Here is a 26,200-nt window from a genome sequence, read left to right on the forward strand (position 1 = left end):
TAAATGTCTGTTTCCTCTCGGGTTGCCAGGTCCGTGTAATAAACCCAGCCATATAGTTAATCAAACATTTTCCCAAAGTAGCCTAAATTCCGCGGATTTGGCAACACTCCCGCATGCAAACACACCGAACACACCTGGATGTAAGGAAAGCAAAAAGCGACACATTTCTTGCTACACTGCAACATAGTAAAATGATTCTCACACTCTATTTTCTTATTCATCTTGCAGTTGTTCCGTTATTTTTGTCTTATGTTTTTACATTTCAAGTTGAAAAACCTCTCGTCTTAAATGTATTTTCAAGTTTAGGATTTAGGACGGTATTTTTAACTATTTGACTTGGCGTAAATCCAGTCATGCTTCTTGTGCATGCTAGTTCTGATCGTACGTATAGTAACTCGGCAACTACGCAAGAATTGTAGTATGTTTGCGTAAAGGGGAACAGAATCGACTGCTACACCGGTCACTATCCTAACCCCTCTTGCTCCGAGTCCTCTCTCCCGTTAAACTGGAACAGCCAGCAGTGGAGAGACTGTAAGAACCGATATACATTCAGCCGTCAGCTACAGTTTCGCATCAGACAGTGCACTATAGACCCCCTGAGGAACAGTTCCACTCATTCTCTACTATAGGAGAGGAAGAATTGTATAAACTTGTTAAATCATCTAAACTTACAACATGTATGTTAGACCCTATACCATCTAAGCTTTTAAAAGAGGTGCTTCCAGAAGTCATAGGTCCTCTTCTGACTATTATTAATTCCTCATTGTTATTAGGACATGTCCCCAAAACCTTCAAACTGGCTGTTATTAAGCCTCTCATAAAAAAGCCACAACTTGACCCCAGAGAACTAGTTAATTATAGACCAATCTCGAATCTCCCTTTTCTGTCCAAGATACTAGAAAAGGTGGTATCCTCACAATTATATTCCTTCTTAGAGAAAAATGGTATATGTGAGGATTTCCAGTCAGGATTTAGACCGTATCATAGTACTGAAACTGCTCTCCTTAGAGTTACAAATGATCTGCTCTTATCATCTGATCGTGGGTGTATCTCTCTATTAGTTTTATTGGATCTTAGTGCTGCGTTTGACACAATTGACCACAACATTCTTTTGCATAGACTTGAACACTTTGTTGGCATCAGTGGAAGTGCATTAGCATGGTTTAAATCGTACTTATATGACCGCCATCAGTTCGTAGCAGTGAATGAAGATGTATCATATCGATCACAAGTGCAGTATGGAGTACCTCAAGGCTCAGTTCTAGGGCCGCTACTCTTCACGCTTTATATGTTACCCTTGGGAGATATCATCAGGAAACATGGTGTTAGCTTTCACTGTTATGCTGATGATACGCAGCTCTATATTTCCTCGCAGCCCGGTGAAACACACCAATTTGAAAAACTAATGGAATGCATAGTCGATATAAAAAATTGGATGACGAGTAATTTCTTACTGCTAAATTCAGAAAAAACAGAGGTGTTAATCATAGGGCCTAAAAACTCTACTTGTAATAACCTAGAACACTGTCTAAGACTTGATGGTTGCTCTGTCAATTCTTCGTCATCAGTTAGGAACCTAGGTGTGCTACTTGATCGCAATCTTTCCTTAGAAAGCCACGTTTCTAGCATTTGTAAAACTGCATTTTTCCATCTCAAAAATATATCTAAATTACGGCCTATGCTCTCAATGTCAAATGCAGAAATGTTAATCCATGCATTTATGACTTCAAGGTTAGACTACTGTAATGCTTTATTGGGTGGTTGTTCTGCACGCTTGGTAAACAAACTACAGCTAGTCCAAAATGCAGCAGCAAGAGTTCTTACTAGAACCAGGAAGTATGACCATATTAGCCCGGTCCTGTCCACACTGCACTGGCTTCCTATCAAACATCGTATAGATTTTAAAATATTGCTTATTACTTATAAAGCCCTGAATGGTTTAGCACCTCAGTATTTGAATGAGCTCCTTTTACATTATACTCCTCTACGTCCGCTATGTTCTCAAAACTCAGGCAATTTGATAATACCTAGAATATCAAAATCAACTGCGGGCGGCAGATCCTTTTCCTATTTGGCTCCTAAACTCTGGAATAACCTACCTAACATTGTTTGGGAGGCAGACACACTCTTGCAGTTTAAATCTAGATTAAAGACCCATCTCTTTAACCTGGCATACACATAACATACTAATATGCTTTTAATATCCAAATCCGTTAAAGGATTTTTAGGCTGCATTAATTAGGTAAACTGGAACCGGAACACTTCACATAACACCGTACTTTCTACATCATTAGAAGAATGGCATCTACGCTAATATTTGTCTGTTTCACTCTTATTCCGAGGTCACCGTAGCCACCAGATCCAGTCTGTGTCCAGATCAGAGGGTCACTGCAGTCACCCGGATCCAGTACGTATCCAGACCAGATGGTGGATCAGCACCTAGAAAGGACCTCTACTGCCCTGAAAGACAGCGGAGACCAGGACAACTAGAGCCCCAGATACAGATCCCCTGTAAAGACCTTGTCTCAGAGGAGCACCAGGACAAGACCACAGGAAACAGATGATTCTTCTGCACAATCTGACTTTGCTGCAGCCTGGAATTGAACTACTGGTTTCGTCTGGTCAGAGGAGAACTGGCCCCCCAACTGAGCCTGGTTTCTCCCAAGGTTTTTTTCTCCATTCTGTCACCGATGGAGTTTCGGTTCCTTGCCGCTGTCGCCTCTGGCTTGCTTAGTTGGGGTCACTTCATCTACAGCGATATCGTTGACTTGATTGCAAATTAAAACAGACACTATTTCAACTGAACAGAGATGACATCAATGAATTCAATGATGAACTGCCTTTAACTATCATTTTGCATTATTGAGACACTGTTTTCCAAATGAATGTTGTTCAGTGCTTTGGCGCAATGTATTTTGTTTAAAGCACTATATAAATAAAGGTGATTGATTGACATGGCTGTTTTTTAAGGATGGAAGCTTGAGGAGCATCTCTTGTAGGGATGCAAAAAACCTTCTTCTGTCTGAAAAGTTACCTGGCACGCACTTGTTTGAGGAGTGGATTAATGGGGAAATAAGCAGCGCTGCTCAGAACAAGTTGCGAAAAAATATATATATACAGGCTTTTTGTGGGTGGCTGTTTGTTTGCTGTTTGACCTATCAACTTGTGTTGATAAAGTATATATACATATATATATATATATATATATATATATATATATATATATATATATATATATATATATAAAGTAATGCATACAGTTGTAGCTGTTATGTATCTTTGTAAGTCATTGTAAGTTTTTTGAGGCACTCGTGTCGATAAAATCTAATAATAGTGCATTCACTTGTAGCTGTCCTTATTTGAGGCACACGCAAGTGCATACCCCCCCCCCCCCCCCCCCCCCCAAAAAAAAAGAAAAAAAAAGTGGGCTCCCCCAGAGGACACGGTATAGTTCGAACACTGCCTAGAACCAAATTAAAGCCATCCTGATATAGAGCGATATCACATGGGAACAAGGGTGATGTTGCTCATTATATTATATTATATTATATTATATTATTTGCTTACTTAAATATATTTAAAACAAATAACAGACTGTTTATTATGTTTGTCTCTTTGCTTGCTGATTTTTTTTTTTTTTTTTGTTATAGAGGCAACAAATGCATTAGAAACTAACATATTAGAATTTTAAAAGCAAAAATACTTATTTAATTGCAGTTTTTTTTTTTGCATTCGTTTATTGTTTTAATGATAAATGATAAAAAATTAATATGTTTCCTTGTTTTATGGCAAAAAAAAAGTAAAATACATTAACATTCTAATTTTATAAACTAGTAAAGTATAGTATAGTATATTCTCTCTCTCTCTCACACACACACACACACAAAATACAGGTGAAACGTCTTTAAAAAATCGATACAGAAAATTAATTTGTATTAATACACTACATGGGCCATATTTTATTTACTTTTCTTCATATACTGTAAGTCATTCTGTGCTTAAAGACTTTAACTTTTTCTGTATGTCACTTTTCTTTCATCTATTTGTGACTTTGAGTAAGTGTTCAAAAAGTATATGAAACAATATGAACATTTATTGCATCCATTCCAAATTTTAGTTAAAGACTAAAGAGGATTGAAATAGATCAGCTAAACCCTGTTTATTTTATTTTAGTTATTTGCTCAAGTTTTCTTTTTGTTTCCCTCAAAATAGCATAGCGTGGAGCATTTACAGGCTACCGTATGATGGGTTCATTACGGACGAGGCAGCTTGAAAATTGCCCGTCATTAAAATTCAGAACTTTGTAACTTAAGAGGATGAAACAGAATCGCTGGCTTTTGATATTTTGCCGGTGCTGGTGCTGGAGTGAGGATGAGAGACTACTTGGTGAGCGAAGATAAATAAATCAGGTTTGAGTAAATAAAAAATGATGCCGTTTCTTGCACAAAATATAACTGTGCTGGAACTGCAAACTGTTAGGTGTAAAAGTATCATGTGTTCATTAAAACCCAAAAGATTATCGCTGATCTGCTGCACGATTGCAGATCGTGTTTTGATGCCTGATAGAGCAATTTCCAATGAACACCAAATGTTTTCCACATCGTGTTTTGGGGAAAATAAATAGAGGCACTTGGGATCAATTTTACCCAACAGTTTCCCATTAGTCAGGAAAACATTAGACTGAACTTTAATAGCAACATCATTGGTTTTCAGCTTAATGAGGTGAGTAAGAATTCTGCCCTGTTGTTTAATGAATTTGGGACAAGTCTCTGTGTGATCCAAGTGCCAAGACTGTTATTAAAAAGGTTAATAAGAGGTTAACAAGAAAAAGAATTAAGTAAATGGGAAAACCTTAATTCATTATGCAAATGTGATTTTATGCAAAAATATCCCACCGAGGCCGATATGCTAATGAGCTGATGAATATCTTTTGGGGTGGAACCACGTTCGTGACAACCGATGGAGTCTGTTTTGCTGTTGAAGTGTTCAAACTGTACTGAACGTGTTTGCTGTACTTTGTTCTGGATTGTAAGATGCTTAGATGAACCTTAAGCATCATAAAGGTATCAAAAACAAGAATTACAGTTACAAGAGTTATAATAATTAATGGTAAAATAAAGTAAAATAAAAATTCTGTCACCAATTACTCACTAATTCCAAACCAGCCTTTTATAGGTAAAACTGAAGCTAAAAAAATAATAAAATAAAACAAGTAATAAATGTTCACTGATACAAAAATAAAATATGAAAAAAGTTATTTTGGCTAGTTGCAAAGCCATCATTTCTAAGACTGCACTTTTATATATATGTATAATATATATTAAATATATGATATGATGTATATATTATGAGAATCAACCATGAGTAAATGATGATTACCAAAATTTAATTTGACCTCTAAAACAGAATAAAAATAATAAATAAATAAATAATAAATCCAGGAAAATTAATACAGAAGGGGGAAAAAGAAAGAAGAAGAAGAAGAAGAAGAAGAAGAAGAAAGATTGAATAGGGTTCTAAATTAGAAATAAATGTTGATAATGTGCAAAATAAAGTTTTCAGAACAAAACACAGGTATAAAAATGCTCAGCTTGGATTCTGCAAATCAATAGCAATTTATTAGATTTGTGCACAGGTGTTTTTATTTCAACAAGTGAATGCGATGTTCCTTTGTATTGAGTTCATCTGAACGAAAGCGCTGGGAGCAGAACCCAGATGGTTGCAGTCCGATGCGATTTTTGATTAGGAGGGGTTGCCACAGCCGATATCAAGGGAAGTCATTCTGGTTTGACCTGGATTACTGGATCTCATGAAAGATGCAACGTCTCTGCTTTCCTCTGCTACTCATCCTTCCCACTATTGCCCACTTTTGAGAGGGTCATAGCCTTTGAAGGTCCTTGTTTTTATCGTGGCCTTCAAACATGGAGCCTTTCAGAGCTGCTTTCCTGCTGTTGGGCTTTAAGATCCCCCTTTATAAGATCTTCTTTTGTCTTTGTTGTGAAGTTAAAAAGTGAAATTAACTTAAGTGTCTATTTTATCGCCATCAAAGCTACATAAATGCATCATGAGGGAATTTTACAATTATTTACAAGAAACCCATGTTCTGATGTTCAGGGTGAGCAGATCCAAGCAGCAGGTCCCGATTAATGTTGTTCTAAGGAAAATGACGCATGTTGTAGAATTTGAATATAGCCTTCCAGTGCTTCCCTCAGGTGAACGTGACCAATGCTAAGATGCATTGGCACGAGTCGAGGTCCGGATGAGTGATGTGTCCCTTCAATCATCTATCAAACCCTAGAAGTTCGGTCATTTTTCTCATATTCATCAGCAAGGTCAGGACTAACTTTCCTGCGTGGACCGTGTGATTGACAGTGAAGTAATGGCCGTATGGAGCAGTATGTGTGTCACGTCTCTCTGCCTCTACCTCACCAGAATAAAAGTGTGTTGCAGCCAGGTATTTATTCATTGTGGATTTTTTTATTTTTTTTTCTAGCCTACTTTACTTCCTTAACAGCATAAAGCCATATTGCTAATGACGCAGTGGCCCTTGATGTGTCTCCCATGACAGATTGTGTCACAGAAAGTGCAGAGATTGTATTTTGAATATTAATATAATATGAATCGCCTTTTTCCTTTATTTTATTTTTATTTTTTTCTGTGCTTAGTTATGACTGACCACATCACCATGAGCAAATATAGACGCTTCCATACTGTGTGAACTTTTAGTGTTGCACACGAGTTGCATCAACCTTCCATTTCGTCTTCATAATACATTTATGCTGGTATTATGGGGCGTAAAGGGGCCATATGATGTGATTTCAAGTTTTCCTTTCTCTTTGGAGTTCCGTCACGGTTTTAATGATAATTAAAAAATCTCCATATATATATATATACATACAGTACAGACCAAAAGTTTGGACACACCTTCTCATTCAGAGTTTTCTTTATTTTCATGACTATGAAAATTGTAGATTCAGATTACATATTCATCATTGTGTTAATGTTTTATTTGCTGGCTTTACCTAGCTTTTTGCATGCTAGTTAGTACAAGGTGAGAGTAATGAAGGAACTAGCTAACATAATGGTAAATAACTACACTGCTTAAAGTTACAAAAGTAATGCATTACAGTAACATATTACTTTTTGCTGTAATGCAGTAGTGTAAGGCATTACTAATCAATTTTCAGTAATATTTTACTCGGTACATGTTCAGTAATGTTTGCGTTACGCACTTTTAGCCCAAAATTGTATTTTTCAAAGAAAAAAACGAAAGACAGGAAGACATTAACGAATCGAAATATGAATCAAATAAATCATATTTCCTGTTCGTGGTCAGTCAGTAGCTGCTTGTGGTGTTTGTTTTGCATTTAAATAATTTCTGCGTTTTATTTCTTTCCTAGTAGCCTATAGTTTATAGTTTCAGTTCAAAGCGGCTCGCGCTCGCCCCGTTAGAAGCTCTGACAGAAAGACTGCGTGTGAGGCTGACAGAGACTGAGAGACGTGTTTGAGATGTGCTGTTTTCCTTAATGGATAACTTACATTGCAAAGGTATATTCTCCATCTGTAAATGTTAAAAAAAACAATGGAAATATTTCCATTTTGCTGTCAGAAGTGCATGAGCTTTTGCTTCAGCGATTCTCCGCTAGTCGAGCGCAGCCGCGCATGCGCGCCAAACAGATGAGCTCAATGAAACAGGAGCGCAATAATTCTAATGTATACATTTTGCTGAAATATTTATAGTTGGACATTAAATGTGAAATGTAGAATTTTAAACCTATAAGTAAGTGTATTTGTATGATAGCACTAACTGTAAAGTGTAATGGGGTAATCAAAATAGCCTTTTTACTCAGTCTGTGCTTTTTAATATTCTTTAACTTCTGCTTTAATATATATATATATATATATATATATATATATATATATATATATATATATATATATATATATATATAGATATATATATATATATATACACATTAGATTGCAATGTTATGTTACAATGTAATGAGATTTTAACCCTAATATATGCCTATATGCTTACATTCACTTTATTTGTTTAATCCAAATCCAAAATACCAAGATATAGACTACATTATACCACAAATCAGACAAAAAATAGAGAGATATTAATTTTTCCTCAGATCGCCCAGCCCAATACAGAAGTGTGGAGTTTTATTTCACGTCTAATTTTTCCCTTTTTTTAAAAAACAAATAAATAGCAAAAATAAATAAATAATTAAATAAATAAACAGGTACGTTAAACTGCACAACACTGGTTAGCAGACATTTTTCTCCACGTTTGTAGAGTCAGACACAACCAGAGTACACACTGCAGGTAGATTCTCAAAAATATTACACATTAAACCTCAGCTTACTTTATTTCAGATAGTTGTCAAAGTATTTTTAAGAGACCATAAAGGTATATATATATATATATATATATATATATATATATATATATATATATATATATATATATATATATATATATATATATATATATATTGGTATTAGTAACATATTTTATATCAGTTAGTTGTTCACTTCTATTATTTGTATTATTATTATTATATTCAATTTCACAAGTGAAAGCATACTCTGGTTTAGCAGTTCACAGCTAATGCTTTCACTTGTGAAATTGAATATAATAATAATAATAAATAAATAAATAATTAAATAAATAAACAGGTACGTTAAACTGCAAACCGTGTAGGGAATTACTTTTAAATAACAGTAACAAGTAATATATAATGTATTACAGTTTGGAAGTAACTTGCACAACACTGGTTAGCAGACATTTTTCTCCACGTTTGTAGAGTCAGACACAACCAGAGTACACACTGCAGGTAACAGGAATAGGGACAGGTAGATGTTCGCTCAAATAGTTCTTTCTCTTCATACTTCTATAAAAGACTTCTGCTTCTAAGAAAGCACACGACAACTACCATTAAACTACTTGTTTGTGCATATTCAACTTAGGGACAATGCAAGCTGCGTCTAAAAACACGAGGAAGAAAATAACAAGAACATCAGTGACTAAACACACTGTGTAGAGTAGTTTGTCCATTTAGGGCTACTGTAGAAACATGACAGCAGAAAATGGCAACTTAACCATGGAGGGGGACCCGCAGTGTACGGTATGTAGATAAAAATGGCTTATTCTAAGGTAATTAAAACATAATGGTGAATTTTATACCCAACTGAAAAAAAGTTTTGTTTGTTACATTGCATTTCTTAAACAGATTCTCAAAAATATTACACATTAAACCTCAGCTTACTTTATTTCAGATAGTTGTCAAAGTATTTTTAAGAGACCATAAAGGTGTATATATATATATATATATATATATATATATATATATATATATATATATATATATATATATATATATATATATATATTGGTATTAGTAACATATTTTATATCAGTTAGTTGTTCACTTCTATTATTTGTATTATTATTATTATATTCAATTTCACAAGTGAAAGCATTAGCTGTGAACTGCTAGAATAATAAATTGTCCGTTTTCCCCTCTGTTCACACCCATTACAATAAACAGCACATCAACAAAGCTCCTGGAGCAGAATTAACCGAATCACAGCACGCACAGGAGACAAAATGCATCCACGGTGCCAGCGATACTCGACAGTGGCAATATTGAGCTCTGTCCTGCAGGGTCGTGTGAATGCATTGAGCAGAGACTCCAGAGGCCGTGGAGTGTTCTGGCAGCTTCACACGGCTCTCAGGTGGCATTGATCTGCATGGCTTCCTCTCCACGCCCTCCTCCAGTGAAAACACACAGCTCCAGCACTCCCCTTTCATTCTGTCTTCTCCTCATGTTATCCATCTTCATTAATAAGCCTCAGTCTGCTGAATGTAGGTTGGCTTGTTGTTTTCTAACAGCTGATAAGTTGATTTCAAATATTTAAGCTTGTTACATACTTTCTAATTAATAGTTGTATAATTGTGTGCTGTTGTGTGTAGATGTTTGTTCTCTGCAGTATATCCTGCAGTACGGACGATACTCAGAAAATCTAGCATTTCTACCCACGAGACTAAAGCCGTACAATAATTGATAATTGTAAACATAGCTTCTACAGAAATACCAGTTTCTATGGTTACTTCATTAAGAACCGTGGCACTATTGTGTTGGTACATAGCCAGGATTTGTGGAAAATGCATTATTTATTTTTTATTATTATTTTGTTTTTTATGTACAGTGAAAATCAGTGAAACCTCTGATTTGATCATTTACAATAAAATAATGATAATAAAAATAAATCCAGGAATATGATAATATATATATATATATATATATATATATATATATATATATATATATATATATATATGTATGTATGTATGGAGAGTTCAGATGCAAAAGCCTAATGCCGAGTTCACACTGCACGATTTTCAAACTTGTCGGATCACCATTGTTTACACACTGCGTGACTACCTGGGGTAGCATTCAGTTGCTGCTGTGTTCACATTACACGATGGATCGGCAACAAGGGTTTCACATTTGCATGACTTCACAATAGGAAGAATCGCCGACAACTCTGGTCTGCAAACAACATTTCACAACACACGCGAGAAGTGATAAGGAAATTACGCAAGTTCTCGAGCTAGAATTATTTAAAAAATGATATTCCGCAAATTGTCTGTGGACTGATTTCAAGCTAGAAAGAGAAAAAGAAAGACAGATTATGCAGGAGGGAGACGTAAAAGTTTACCTGCAATGAAAACCATTCAAACCTTCAAACCACTAGGTTTTTTTCTCATTTGTCACCTACAAGTTTCAATTGCTTAAAATAGAATAAAATTAAGTATGATAACTGTTTCTTCGATATAATTCAACAAGTAATTATAATTTGACCTGTACTTAACAAGTACAGGTCAGAATAAGTATGTTGCTTAATTTTTATGTAAATATATGTTACACTGAATGAAAATGGAACATTATTTTCCCCAATATTTTATTTTCACAAAGGTTATTTGAAACATTAAAGTAGACACTTTACTGGCATTTAATATAACGTAATATGATTTCATATAAAATTACTTTTCATCACCGACTTTTAAGCATAGAGTGGCAAGTATACGTCAAAAAAGAGTGAAGTGGAACCCAGACTAATCTTGTCAGCCTTCAGCTTTTCCTCCCTGAATAGTGTTTGGCTGCTTTTGTATTGGCGTTTGAATGGAAGTGCTGTGATTCGCAGTCTGTGGAGTGTTTTCCAGCTGCCGCGTGAGAGAGTTCAGCGCTGGGAGCTTACAGTCACTGATTCCACTGACCTTAAGAGAACAGCAGTGCTGATTCCCAAAGCAGAATCACAGCTGCCTGCAGGACGCATTTCACTACCATCTGTTTTCTTAAGATATAGAGTCATATTTGGTTTGTTTTTCGTTCTTTCACACTGCCAAAAAAGATTTTAACATTCAATAAAAATAAATAAATATTTATTCAGGAAATGTACAATTATTTAGGAAATGCTTTTAGCTGCATTATATATGGCAAAAAAGAGCAATTACTTTGGCAAAAAAAAAAAAAAAAAGTGCATACATAGCAATGTGTGTATTTTGTACTGTGTATTTTAATACTTTACAATAAAATCACTATAAAACTCAATGTATATTATTTGTTTTTAATTGTATATTTCTATTATAACAATGCATATGCTAAAATAAATGGTAACTGCATTTTAATCTAAAATTGTTAATATGAATCTGGATGTTGTCACACCTTTAAAATCGATCATATATTATTTTCTTTTTTTGCTATGGAACATGATTTCTGAAAGGGTTATACCAGTGGTGTTTTGTTTGACTGGATGAATTACCTGTGCATTTCTACATGTTCACAGCTGGAGGTTTTTTTGTTCTTTTTTCGATCTGTGTTTCACACTGAGAGATTGCATTTCTGGCACCATGGCACGTTATTTCATGAAGAGCATATGAAGAAATGTATCATCAACACAGAAATTCTTAAGATTATACTTTCAGTTTTGGAAATGTTTACATTGCTCCCATGAAAGAGCTGGACACGTTGCTTTTAGATAACGTTGATTTGATTTATATACAGGTAGGCATTTGTGGATCAAAAAACCTGTGACGAGATGATAAACTTGAGGGTATTTATGTAATTGCATATTTAAATTGAAAGATTTGCTGGATATTTCTTTACAGTTTCTGTTTGTGTTTGTTCCTGTGTGGAAATTCAGTGGGCATGTAGTGTAAGAGAAGACACAACTCACTTCCTCCATCCACACCCACGACAGCCTCTTTATTCTGCTCTTATTCTTCCCTGTTGTTGTGTTATTGATCATTGTTCTCTGAGGTCTGAGAGATTTAACTAGGATTGATTTCACATCAGCCTCCAACTTTGTCTTTGCTGCATTATCTGAGCCTCTTCTGGTGCTAATGCTTGCTTTATAACATTGGTTTATGCAGGCACAGAAACGTGTTTTTGCATTTCTGTCCCTGAAGAGACTGTAAAAAAAATCAACTGGGCCAAAAAGGTCATCAGGTTCACTCACTAAGGATAAATTGGAGATGGCTGTATTGCTACACAAGCACAGCAAGGCAGTTCCGTTTCCTAACTGTCATAGTTTCTGAAATACTAGGCTATTTTATTTTTGGTCATTTGGCGTTTTATAAGACGTGTTTAAAGTGAACATGACAAGACAAAATTATGCAACTGTTGTAATATTAAATAAAATTGAATAATTAATAATAAATAGTTCGCATTTAATAATAATAATAATAATAATTTAATTAAATATTAAATATAAACATTTAATAAATATAAAAATGTATATCTAATATGAATATAATAATTTATAAAAAAAAAGTTTTAATAAAGTTTTAATAAAAATGTATACTAGAAATGTAGCTTTTCTTATTTAAAAATTATAATAATAATATATTATATAATATATTATAATAGTATATATTATAATTTTTATTTAGTATTGTTAATTAAAAATAAAAAGCTATTATTAATAAAATATATTTAAGTTGATGTTCTTAATTGTTAGTTATGTAGTATTAACTAAGAATAAATTAATGATATATTTATAATAAAATAATACGATACAGCGTAGGATACAGCGTCTCCTCAACATGAGGTTAACCACACTGAAATTTTAGCATGGTAAGTTGGTGATGTAGAATGTGTGCAGACATTATGCAAATTTGTTACTTTGTGATGTAGAACCATAACCGAATAAGATTCTAAATTCTGACAATTTGTTTAGGCAATTGCGACCTGATTTTTTTTTTTATTAATTTTTTTTTTTATTATTATTATTTTTATAAACAATAACTTTATTTATCGTGCACTGTCGGCTTCACAACTTTGCAGATAGTTTATGTTCACATACAGCTACATGAGACACTGCATAACAGGTAATATTCAAAAAGGCATAATAGGGGCACTTTAGGAAAGCTCATTTTTGCTAAATTAAAATTTATTTTTACATTTCGAAATGTGAGTCATATTACTAAATGTGACAGAAATGTAAACTGACAATGATATGTCTGTAATTGATTAATAGTTGATTAAAAGAGATGACATGGGCCATTCTTTCAGACTCCTGCACTAAATTCTAATTAGAACAATATTGATCCATTTGTCGTCATTCGCTTTCCTGGACGTTTGTCTTCACCCTCGGCCTGATATGCATTCTGTCCGTGTCCAGAACGCAGTCAGCAGGAGCTCTCAGATTACGCCTGCCAATCATTGGTATTCCCGCACCGTCTGTGCTGAGACGGAGGAAAGCAGGGATGCATCGGAGGAGACGGGTCATCACTCTTGTCTTCCTCCCCCTAATGGGGTCTGACAAGAGTCCAGAGGGACAGAAGAATCAGGCCAGCACTCACAGCACAAAGCTAATGACCAACACAGCTGCGCAACAGTCACGCATACTGAATCAGAACAGAAACTGCAGAGATTGGCTTGATTTAGTGACATTATCTTAACTGTTGGACTTCAAGCCAAACATGTTGTCAAAGTGGCTCCGATTTTGCTTTGCATAATTTATATTGGACTCAATGCAGAACCATGATTGTATGTATTTTACTTTTGTAAAATATTTTAAAATAAATACTTTTTTGCAGTTTTCAGGTTGAGAGCACGTCACGCAACCTGCCCATGTTGGCATCTGTCTAATTTAACTGAGTGACAGATTAATTAGCTCAAGTATCGTCCTGTTTGATTTGACACACAGCCCTTGACATCAGTCAAAGAGATGAGATGCCTCCCTTTTAAAAATATTACACAAATCGTTGCATTTTATTTTATAAAATATTATTGATGATGTTACTATTATGGTATTATCTACAGATATTTTATGTTATTATTTCTTATTTCTATAAATTATTTTCAATATTTGTTTTTCTTGCTATTTTCTGTTTATTTTATTTTATTGTATTTTTTTAAATAATAAATATTTGTTAAATATATTTTAAGTATATATATATATATATATATATATATATATATATATATATATATATATATATAATGAATATATGCCCCCTTTGAAACTACAGTATATGGTATTTGTATTTATGTAGTTATTAATAAAATAATTTGGTGACACTTTAGAATAGGTTACACTTGTTTACTTTTAACTACGACGTTTCCCTCAATAAATTCTTAATTTGCTGCTTATAAATAGTTAGTAAGGTAGTACGTAATTTTCTGTAAAGTTGCTTTCTAATGATTTGTATTGTAAAAAGCGCTATACAAATAAACTTTAATTGAATTGAATTGAATTGTTATGTTTAGGTATTGAGTAAGATTAGGGATGTAGAATAAGGTCAAGTAGAATAAGGCATTAATATGTTCTTAATTAGCACTAATACATGGCTAATAATCTAGTAATATGCATGCTAATAAGCAACTAATAGGTGTTACCTATTCTAAAGTGTTACCAATTTTTTTTTTTGTTATTGTTTTTTTAAGATGTTAACACTGATGTTTATTTGCAGCAACAGTTAATTTATTTTAACGTTCAATGAGAGTTGATGAATTGTAGAATTCATCCTTTGCAAATAAACATAAATGACAAGAATACATCTTAAAAGCCCACACACGCATTTGAGGTTATTGTTTATCAGATCACATAGTCGGTTTACAAAAAAACGTCCCGTATCTGCTTTTGTTATTCAGGTTTGAAGATCTATCAGAATCAGCAGTGGTGCAGATGAGACGCTTGGATTGTTCTGTTCGCCTTTGTTTGTTCTGCGTGTTCACAAAGCTGCGGTGGACTTTGAAGAGCCCCAGCATGTGTAGGATTTGTACCTCGACCGCCAGTGGCATGTTTTTTCTCACAAGTGTCTCATTGGATGCAAGCGTTTCTCACTGAGCCTTTTCTGAAGATGCACGAGGATCAATTTCTTGAGTCGGATCAGCAGGTTCCCAAATACCCGACGTGTGTCTCCGATCAGCCCTTTAAAATGGCTGTCTGGGGACATCAGAGCTGCAAATCCATATCTGCTTAATTTTACTCCACACTGATTTATTTGACAAAAGCTCAAACATGATTTGTGTCTTCTTGAGGGAGATATGTCAGTGGTTTTCACTGACCCTATAGCAAAGGCGGTGTGCTGCTTTTGTAACGCTGTCTAACTCACAATACCTTCTGTTTCTTCTTTGAATATGCATAGTCCCGTCCAAATTTGTACTGCGTTATTAATGGATTATGTTTCGCCAAGGAAATTCAAACATATCAGAGTTAAAATAAATATTCCCAAGCAGTTCAATGCCAAGAAATGTGAGTAGGTCTTGTCTTGAATGATTCCTCAGTTTTGAAAAGTTTGTGCAATGTACTGACAAAATTGTTGGACATATTTCATAGCTCTTTTGTTGAGAGCAGGTTCTTACTGAGGGACAGTTGTTGTTTTTGGCTTGTGAAGCTCCTCTGGCTAGAGCGATGGGAAACTATGCATTGTGCACTTTGTTACAGTATATGAAGCATTCGTTATGTACAGTCATTTGAATGAGACTTTAAAAGCCTAATGGATATGTGGAGTGTATGGTGAAAACTGCGGATCTTTTTTTTTTTTTTTTTAGATTTTTAGTTTTTTTGACAAATGGTTTCAACTTGTAATTAACCAACTGTATGATGATTCTGTCAAGCCTTGTTTGAATGAGTTTATTTATAATTTTGACTTTTGATTTTATATAAGCCCCAAATTTTTGATTTAGGGGAATAGCAATTTGAAGAAATGCATGCAAAAATTGTGGATACACAATAGTTTGACTAGCTAGATATTACGTTTGAAATTTGTCAATTTGACAAGCATCATCTTCATTTATGGGGAGAGAAACCCAGAAACTTCGCTGAAAAAGTTCATTTATATAAAGGAAAAGTTCAACCAAAAGTAAAAATTTGCCTAAAATTGATTCACCCACAGGTCATCCAATATGTAGATGAATTTCTTCATGGGAACAGATTTAGTTATTTAGAATTACATTATCACTTGCTCACCAGTGGATATTTTGCAGTGAATGGGTGCCATCAGAATGAGAATCCAAACAGCTGATAAAAACATCACAATAATCCACAAGTAATACACATGACTCCAGTCCATCAATTAACATCTCATAAAGCGAGAGAAAAAAAGTGTGTTTGTATCCAAAATCAATGCATTTTAGCTTTAAACTATTGCTTCTGTCCAAAATCCATATTATAACTTTCTCCAGTGCAAAAGTCCATCCCTGTCACATTAAAACCCAATGACATGTTTGTTGAAAACTGTTTTAGACTATTTTGGCCTGTAAATGGTGCTTGATCTATGCATATTTTTCTCCTGATTAAGATGAGACAACTGCAGAGAGCAATATTATGGATAGAGGACTCATATTTTAGCAAATGATGTATTTGTTTGGACTCAGCAATTTCACTGCAGCAAATTATGTAATGCTGTTATGTAATTAAATTTCTCCTAATCTGTTCAAAAATTAATCAACGTGTAAATTTTTCAACCCATGCATTTTGTTCTTAACCGGGATCTCTAGGACACAAATCCTGTCCTACTGTTCTACCTGTTTTTGAGTACAGAAATGTAGGTTGGAATAAAACTGATGCATATTACCATTTCATTTAATTTTTTATTGTTTTCTTATTTTCACTATTATACAAAGAAAGGCTGATTTTTAGCATTCAAATTATATAACGGTAACTGGTGCTTTATCTGTATTAATGATGGTAAAGTTTAGCCATGCAATCATGTTGCCGCATGAACCAAATACATGTTTATCACATTTATCACATTGAAAACACATGTTCTTAAAAATCCCATCTGACCAGTTCACATCTAGTGGAATGACTTACATTTTTCTCATTTCTCTTGCAGTGACATCGGAAAATACCGACAATCACCGATTCCATCACCCACAAACCAAAGACCTTGATCAGATGAATTCTGGCACGAGAGGAACACAAACTGTCCCGCTGGCTCTGGTCTCGATATGTGCGTTTGCGCTCTTGTCTGGGTAACATCAGCCAACTGGGCCTAAACCCCAGTCTCAAGAATGCTTTTTCACATTGTTTCTTGGAAAGAAAAGAATACATGCCAGCTTTAAAATGTTGAGGGTGTAATTTCAGCGAGGAGATGTTCTCGAATTAAAACGGATTGTAAAAATTGATGCATTGAGAACTGAGTATGAACTGAGAGTGAAAAATATGAAACAAAACTGTCCTTTTATAAACCTTTTTAATCATAAGAGTTTCTATCATAAACATAACAGGCTACTAAATATTCTGCCGACACTTTACAGCCTTGAAAATGTATTTTCTACAGGGTTCAGACTAACACTTTTAGAGAGAAATTAATTTAATTCTTTAATGATGTATATTCAAAACATAGTTGTGAGCTGAAATGAGCACTGCACATATCGGCATTTTTTATTTTATTTTATTAGGAATGATGCAATATTTCTGATGTCACGTACTGCTTTTTGAATACGTCTTGGTACCATGTACCTAAATGACCTATTTTTTTCAGCGTTTTTAAATGTACTATACTGTTGTTGTTGTTGTTTTTTTTTCATCTGAAATGGCATACGACGCACCTTAACAAAATGTATAAAGATGTGTTGAATTACAATGTATTTATTCTTGGTGACAATAAACAGATAATGACACTAAATATCTGCCACATGAAGTTAATTTTTGTTAATTTTGGTAACATATTATAATAAGTTTTAACTTGTTAACATCAGTTAACAAATGTATAATAAATAATACTTCTATAGCATTTATCTTATATATATTCTATAGCATTTATTTAATGTTATTATTTCAACATTTACTAACAGCATTAAAAAAAACAGAAAAGATGAGTAAATTCTGCATAAAAAAAAAAAAAAAAATGTTTATTGTGTTAGCTAATTGTATTAACTCATGTTAACAAACTATTAAAGGCCATAATTCTGTCTCAACTCAACCTGAGATCTCCAGCTATAAATGGGAAAAAGCCCTTTCCCCACATTGAAATTTGCATGCATGTAACTAAGGAAGTATTAAAGATATCTTAATATATTTTTTGATTTTGGTTCTTAACAAACTTTACTTTTGTAATCCTTATTTTAAAGCTCCTATATGGTTCAATTCCAGAGATGCGGGGATCTCAATGCAGCTCCATGTCCAAATTGTTCAAATTTACCCATTTTCAATGGACGAAAACAAAATGTGGGTCATTTTACTTACATATTATATTGAAACTAGAAATGCATCTTCTTTCCCTTTATCAAAACAACTGCATATAACATAGAGTACCTGTCTGAGTGCCAAAAATACATATAATGCAACAAGGAAGTCAACGGATTTTACTAATAGACCTACCAATCACTGTGTCAAAATAATATAATGATGCTGCCATCTTTCTGGAGTCAATTTTACCCCACTGTAATTTGGCTCTGAATCAGGTGAAAATTGCCTCTTTTTTTTTGTTTACCTCCATCTAAAAAAGTTGATTACTCCGTAAATATTCAACTACAAAATTTAATATTTTGGCTTTTGTGACTATGTTTGTCTTTCTTCAGAAAATAAATAAATAAAAATAGATAAATAAAATTGACAAAATCAAAAGTTTAAGTTGGGAAGGTTTCTGAAATCTGGTTGGTTTGACATGAAGTTAGCCCAAATTCATTGAAAGCTTATTTTATTACTATATTAAAAGCTCACAAAAAACCAGAAGAAGAAAAAAAGAAAGAAAGATGGATTTAATAGTTTTTCATGTCATTACATTGTTAAGAGCATAAGAAAAAGAATGGAAAATAACATTTTTGAAATATTTTATTCATACGTTATGCTACGTCCTCTGTGGAGGACACCAGGACCATAAATAAACAAACATGAAAAGATAAAAACTGATAAAAAATAAATAAATAAATAAAATCCCCAATGCATTTTTATTTTTAACTTAAAGGTGCTGTAGGGAACTTTTGTAAAAAAAAAAATATATATATATTTTTTACATATTTATTAAACCTGTCATTATGTCCTGACAGTATAATATGAGACAGATAATCTGTAAAAAAAAAAAAAAAAATCAAGCTCCTCTGGCTCCTCCCAGTGGTCCTATTGCCATTTGCAAAAATCCATCCGCTCCCGGTAAAAAATAACCAATCAGAGCAGCGGTCCGTAACTTTGTTTGTGTTCAAAATGTAGAAAAATGTATATAATCAGCGAGTACACCATGAATCCATTTTCCAAACCGTGTTTTTAGCTTGTCCTAAATCACTAGGGTGCAACTATAATAAGTGTTTATATTCGGACTATTTTAGATTGTTTTGGGGATACCGCGGCGGAGTAACCCAGTACCTTTGTGATTCTTCATAGACATAAACAGAGAGAAGTAGTTCCGGCTACGATGTTCTTCCGCAAGACACAAGCAGTTCTGTTTATTAACCGCTAGAGCGTCAAAAGTTCCCTACCGCAGCTTTAACTTTGTATAAAAAATATTCTCAACTTTGTTATGAAAGATATAACAGAATGATTTGATATACCATTTTGCTTTATGCAACATGTGCCTAAAATGGCCATAAACAATGCTGATTGATGTCCACAAACAATTAGCGAGTGAGTGTCATTACCTCTGTCTGATACAGCATTCATTCTTCAGCTCAATCTTATATATAAAACGTAAGTTTGAATGCCCCACTGAGGAAAGCAATATCTTTTTCAGGTTGGTGAAATAACAGTACGTGAACAGAGAAACAGAGAAAATTAGGCATTAAGTTAAGTCACAAGTCCAAAGTCCTTTTTCCCACTGAATGTCAAAAATAAGTCACATTACAAAAATGTGTAGTTACTAGACTGTACCAGACAAACTGCATCATTTATTGTCACTCCAGACACGGTTTTCTCCAGTGTTTGTCTACAGAACAGCGCTGACGAGGAAGGAAAGGCTTTTAGACTTTGAAATGTGCTCCTTCCTCTTGTGTATCACAGTCTCAGAAGTCCAGAAGAAGATAAATACAGAGGAATCCCTCATTTCATCTCTTGTTCTCTAGAAGCCCTTTCTGACAATGAAAACTGTGACCAAAATGGTCAAATGAACTCATTAATGTACTGCCAAATCTCAGGACACTTTTTTTTTTTTTTATCTCTTCTTGAAGAGCTTCAAAGGGCTCCTCAGAGGACTGTGAAAGATCTTTCCTTCTGAGTTATTTCTACCAATGTTCGGGTTCTTCAGATTACTTGAAAATGCAGAAGACTTGTGTCATACATTTAAAACAATTCCCACATTTAGTCATTTTATTTATTTGTATTGTTTTTCTTCACGAGGAACAAATCCACCTCCAGTCCTACGCATTTACAGAGAACCATCATCTCAAATTGATGATGCTTCTTCTAAAACCATTTTCAAAAATCAAAATTGAAAGCTGTACTAAGTCATTTTTACTTCATTAATAAGTTTGTACTCAAAGAAAAAAAAAAAAACTTAAATTTAAATCAATTATGTACACTTTAAGTTTCATCCCGTCAAATCCATAGCACGACAACAGCTGCAACAATGGCGCACTAGATTAATAGTGCCCCTTTTGTAGTCAGTGGAGCGCATGGAAACTTTGTTGCATATAAAAGCAAAGTCGCGTTGTATTTCAGAAAAGTTCACACATTCGTTAGGCAGAAGGAGAAACTTCCACTGTGGTGCCGGCATTTCATTGTGTAGATCCGGTAAATGCTGCTTTTGTAGTAGGCTAGCGTTCCAATGCAGTGTTAGCTGGGATTTACATTTAAACAAATAAAAGGAAAAATGTGAGACTACACACATTTTCGTATTTATACAGTAATAATTTGATAGGAATATAAAGTTTTCTCTCTGGACAGAACACATAAATTACCATTGACAAATCCAGTTTTAACCGGTTTGGCACAGAATACCAGGTTACATTGGGTAGATAATAGAATGTGATTCGGTTCATCATTTGTATTGAAAGTAAAAATGACCCAGCAGCTGAGTTATAGAAAAACTACCCAGCACCTGGGTAAAAACATATATAAAACATTACCCAATAAAGTGACCCAACAAGCTAAACCCAGCATTTTGGTTAAAACAAATAACCCACACTCTAAAAACGGCTGGGTTATTTTTTAACCCAAAATGTTGGGTTGAGTATGTTGGGTCATTTTGTTGGGTTATTTTATTTCTTTTTAAACACTTTTGGGTAGTTTCAATTTACCAGGTGTTGGGTTAAACCTGCTGGGTTGCGTCGCTGGGTTGTTTCAGGCCAGCGCTGGGTTATTTAACGCGCCTTGAAGATGTTTAAATCGCTCCCCAACTGTCACTTTGGAGGAACAACGGGGCAAAGCCACGGCTTTCAACTGTTTTAAGGTAAGTTTATTTAATTTTTTCTTTAATAATTATTTTAAATTGGCAGAATTATAACTTTTTTTGCGCAAACAATACTGTTAAACGTCTAACAGTTACAGGCCAACATTATTTACGTTAAATGATGAACTGTTCACCTCAAACGGCCAACCTACGTTACGTGACTCGAATAATCATGTTAAGATATCTGAGACGACATATTAATACAGTTTTTATTAAGTTTCAGACAGTGACGGATGGCTGAAATATGCGAATAACTGTGAAAATAGAGGAAAAAGTAGTTTCTGACACTGAAAAGCGAATTTGACATTTAAGTGAGTGAAATGAGTTCAAAAAGTGAATACGACATTCTGCTCTAATGTAAACGCATGCAGTTGTCCATATCGACATGTAAATCATACAAATTACGTGCAATATAGTCGGACCGCAGGTCTAAGAGAACCGACGATCCAGTTCAAATAAACCGGTTCAGTCTAACAAAGTGATTCCCGGAAAATAATCGACGTCTCAGGGCATTTCAAAGTGCGCGGATGCACAGCGAGTGTGGTAGGCCGCGTTAGTGAGGTGATTTTATGCTTTTGTGGTTTATAAAGTCTTTTTACATACAAGTTATAACTCAAAATGTTGTTTTTTCCTGTCAGAAAAGCACATGGATACATTTGTGAGAGAAAAACTCGTCGAGTGCAGCCTTATTGAGGCGTCTAACGGTAAGTTCATGTTTATTATACATTTTACATAATTGCTTGTCTGTTATAATCAACTAACGTTAACCCTCACGTAACTTAAACGCACATATATTTTTATTTCGTGCTATAGTTAAAGCTGCACTTAGTAACTTTGTGTTCAGAATGTACATTATTTATGAGCGTAAACATCATAAACATACAGATCGTGTTTTTGACTTGTCCTTATCACTTTGGTACACCTATAAGTGTTTATATATGGACTGTTTTAAAGCTGCGGAGTAACCCAGTACCTGCGTGACTTGTCATAGAAATGTCTTTGAGCGCTTTCAGTGTGATCTCCCTTACTGTGCCAGCGACTGTCAGTGTTTGATAAAGCCAGGATATTAACATAAAACTGTGATTTATAATGACTGGAACATCCCATTGATTAGACAGTTTGAAAGCACAACTTTCAGCCAATCACTAGAGCATATTCTGCTTCTGAAGACCAACTCATAGGTGAATTTAACTCATAAACATGATGGACTCAATTTCATGATGAACTTCACACAGTTAATTGAACTGATTCACTGTTATTAAAACCATTTTTTTTTTTTTTTTTTTTTTTACTTTATTTTAAAGGTTGGAACAAACATGGAATTCCTTAACCGAGCAGAGTCCACAAAACCCCATACAATTGTTGTGGCGATTTAAAAATGCCAGCAGATCTCTCAGGCATTGATCATAATCAATGGACAGGTAAGGATATTCTGGACAATTTTCAAAAGGAATTGCAAATTGTATATTTAATTGCAGTTTTCCACATGTGGACGCATACATTGTGACATAGTCCGAATGCAATTGAAAAGCCTTACACAGAAAGCTGTCAATTTGTGTCAAGCGTGGGACTATACTATGGGGCGTGTTTTTTATTGGGATATATTCTGTAGTTTTTACCCCAAATCTCTCACTGTTTGTACTCTGCTGCACATCAGCAAAACAACATTGCAGTTCTACTCCGATTTACCTATTTGCATCTTACCCTATATTTTATTCCTCAGGTGAAAAGTTTAATGGTGAATATTGACCAATAGTACCATGTGGCTCTAACAGTTAGCAGGCTATAGTAGCTGCATTTGGGGTAAAAATGACAGAATTATTTATTGTGTAAGGTGCAAAGAATATTAGGAGATCTGGGTTGCACTGTCTGTTCTTTAACACGCATCTCTGTTCTTTAACACGCATCTGTCTGTTCTTTAACACGCATCCTTTAGTAGTGCCTTAACCTCCATTGTTCAAAGCATTTTGGCACAATTGTCTTTGAGTGACATCACCTCCCAATACAAACACTCTCCATAGTATGGTCCCACCTCTGGCAAAATTGACAGTTTTCAATGTGAATCATTGGAAATTCAGATGCTAAAGTAATTGCGATTCCATTTGAGTTTTGACAGGTAACGTGCGACACAGTGAAAAAACAGACATGGTAATTACCTCATGTACTTGTTCTTATGTTGCATCTATGCTAACATTAGTCTGTTTCTCTCTTATTCTGAGGTCACCGTAGCCACCAGATCCAGTATGTATCCAGATCAGATGGTGGATCAGCACCTAGAAAGGACCTCTACTGCCCTGAAAGACAGTGGAGACCAGGACAACTAAAGCCCCAGATACAGATCCTCTGTAAAGACTCAGAGGACCACCAGGACAAGACCACAGGAAACAGATGATTCTTCTGCACAATCTGACTTTGCTGCAGCCTGGAATTGAACTACTGGTTTCGTCTGGTCAGAGGAGAACTGGCCCCCAACTGAGCCTGGTTTCTTCCAAGGTTTTTTCTCCATTCTGTCACCGATGGAGTTTCGGTTCCTTGGTTTTCCTAAGTTGGGGACCATTAAGATCAAGCGATATCATCGACTTGATTGCACAGAGGGACGATACATCACTGAATCAATGATGAACTGACTTTAACTGAAAACTGAGTGTTTACTGTTATCCCTTCACATTATTACACACTATTTTCCTTTTTAATATTGTAAAGCTGCTATGATGCAGTATTTGATCAATATGACAGGATTATTACTCATAATACATGGAAAATACAGCTGCAAAGGGACTTTGAAACTGAAACAGTAATTTTTGTTCTGTGTTTTTGAAACAGTGTTTTTATTCAATATTTGCAATTGTGTTTGGATTATGTCACAATGTGTCTTTATCTCATTTCCTTTTGAAAATTGTCCTTCCGTTGACAGGCTCTATAGCAGAGTACACTGCTCTCAGGTGTAGATCTTTGCTTCAGAGCTTAAGTGTTTGACAATAGTACACCCAAAAATGAAAATTGTCATTAATTATTCACCCTGGTCTGAAACCTCTCGAATTTCAATTTGTGTTCTGAAGATGAACGAAGGTCTTACAGGTTTGTAACGACATGAAGTTGAGTAATAAATGACAGAATTTTCATTTTTGGGTGAACTATATGTTGCACTACCCTAAGCAGTGCACATCTACCTACATATGAGTCTTTATATACTTGATATAAATTTAAGGACATCTTTAAATAATTTTACATTTAAATTTAAAGAATGTTAATTGTCAATGTCATTTCACTGTGTATTTAAATAGCTAAACATGTCAAAATGCAATAGTTAAACAGCTAGACAGGTCACTCAGAAATAATTTTCTTATTTATTGCAACTGTAATTCTGTGATTTTTATTTTATTTATTTATTTTGCATTTGCTGGAAACAAAAAAAAAAAGGAAAAATTCCATATTGTTTGTCATTGGTACAAATTTTTGAATGTCAGATGGCATTAAAATTATTTTTTAACAGTCTAAATTACCTGTATTCTTCATTATTTATTAATCCATGATTGCTTTGTTAAGCAAAAGTAAAATTATGAGAATAACCCAGCAAGAATAACCCAGAATCATAAAAATGCAAACCCACAAATGGTAAAACTGACTCTAACTTGGGTTTTCTCAATAACCCAGCATGCTGGGTTAAAATGTGTAAACCAGCATGTTGGGTTACTTTAACCCAGCACGTGTTCTGTCCAATATTTACCCAGCGCTGGGTTGCCAATTGGGTTATTTTTAACCCAGCCATTTTTAGAGTGCAGCATTTTTAGAATGTTTGTATTTAGCATGTATTTAGTTATGTAGAATGCTGACTTGTTTCTAAAAATTTATTTGATTTCTTGAAAATGTAGTATAAGAATTGTATGGCTTCAGAAAATTACAATTAACTATTTTTTTAGACCAAATCTCACAAAACTTCAAGAAAATGCCCAATTATATTTCATCCTAGTATCAAGAGAAAAAAAAAAAATAATGATAATTTAATAGCATGACAAAAATTACAGAAAAATTCTTAACGATCCTAAAAATTATATTGTATTATTTTATTAACATAATATACTAAATATTATTTGTTCTTAATTTAACCAATAATTAAAATTACGTTTTTTTAAAGTATATTCTATTCTATTCTATTCTATTCTATTCTATTCTATTCTATTCTATTATATTATATTATAATCATCATTATTATTATTACTTTTCTTAAACTTTTCAAACTGGGTTGATATGTATGTATATATATATATATATATAGAGAGAGAGAGAGAGAGAGAGAGAGAGAGAGAGAGAGAGAGGAGAGAGAGAGAGAGAGAGAGAGAGAGAGAGAGA

The 26,200-nt window shown here is 34.2% G+C and overlaps 1 protein-coding gene and 1 long non-coding RNA gene across 2 annotated transcripts in view; both read left to right on the plus strand.

Annotated features, from left to right (window-relative positions):
• The window catches only part of LOC127996972 (glypican-5-like), a 235,815-nt gene extending 217,658 nt beyond the window's left edge, over nt 1-18,157 (plus strand). The window contains exon 8 of the mRNA XM_052591992.1: nt 17,363-18,157. Coding sequence (XP_052447952.1) covers nt 17,363-17,505 — 143 coding nt within the window. The 3' untranslated portion in view covers nt 17,506-18,157. The remainder of the gene's footprint in view (nt 1-17,362) is intronic.
• A 3,421-nt stretch (nt 18,158-21,578) lies between these two features.
• On the plus strand, nt 21,579-25,623 carry LOC128009390 (uncharacterized). The gene is made up of 3 exons (XR_008181156.1): nt 21,579-22,554; nt 23,155-23,271; nt 24,070-25,623. It is a non-coding gene; the product is annotated as an uncharacterized LOC128009390 (long non-coding RNA).
• Nucleotides 25,624-26,200: the final 577 nt, after the last annotated feature.

Source organism: Carassius gibelio, chromosome A1 (assembly GCF_023724105.1).
Source record: "Carassius gibelio isolate Cgi1373 ecotype wild population from Czech Republic chromosome A1, carGib1.2-hapl.c, whole genome shotgun sequence".
Lineage (NCBI taxonomy): Eukaryota > Metazoa > Chordata > Actinopteri > Cypriniformes > Cyprinidae > Carassius > Carassius gibelio.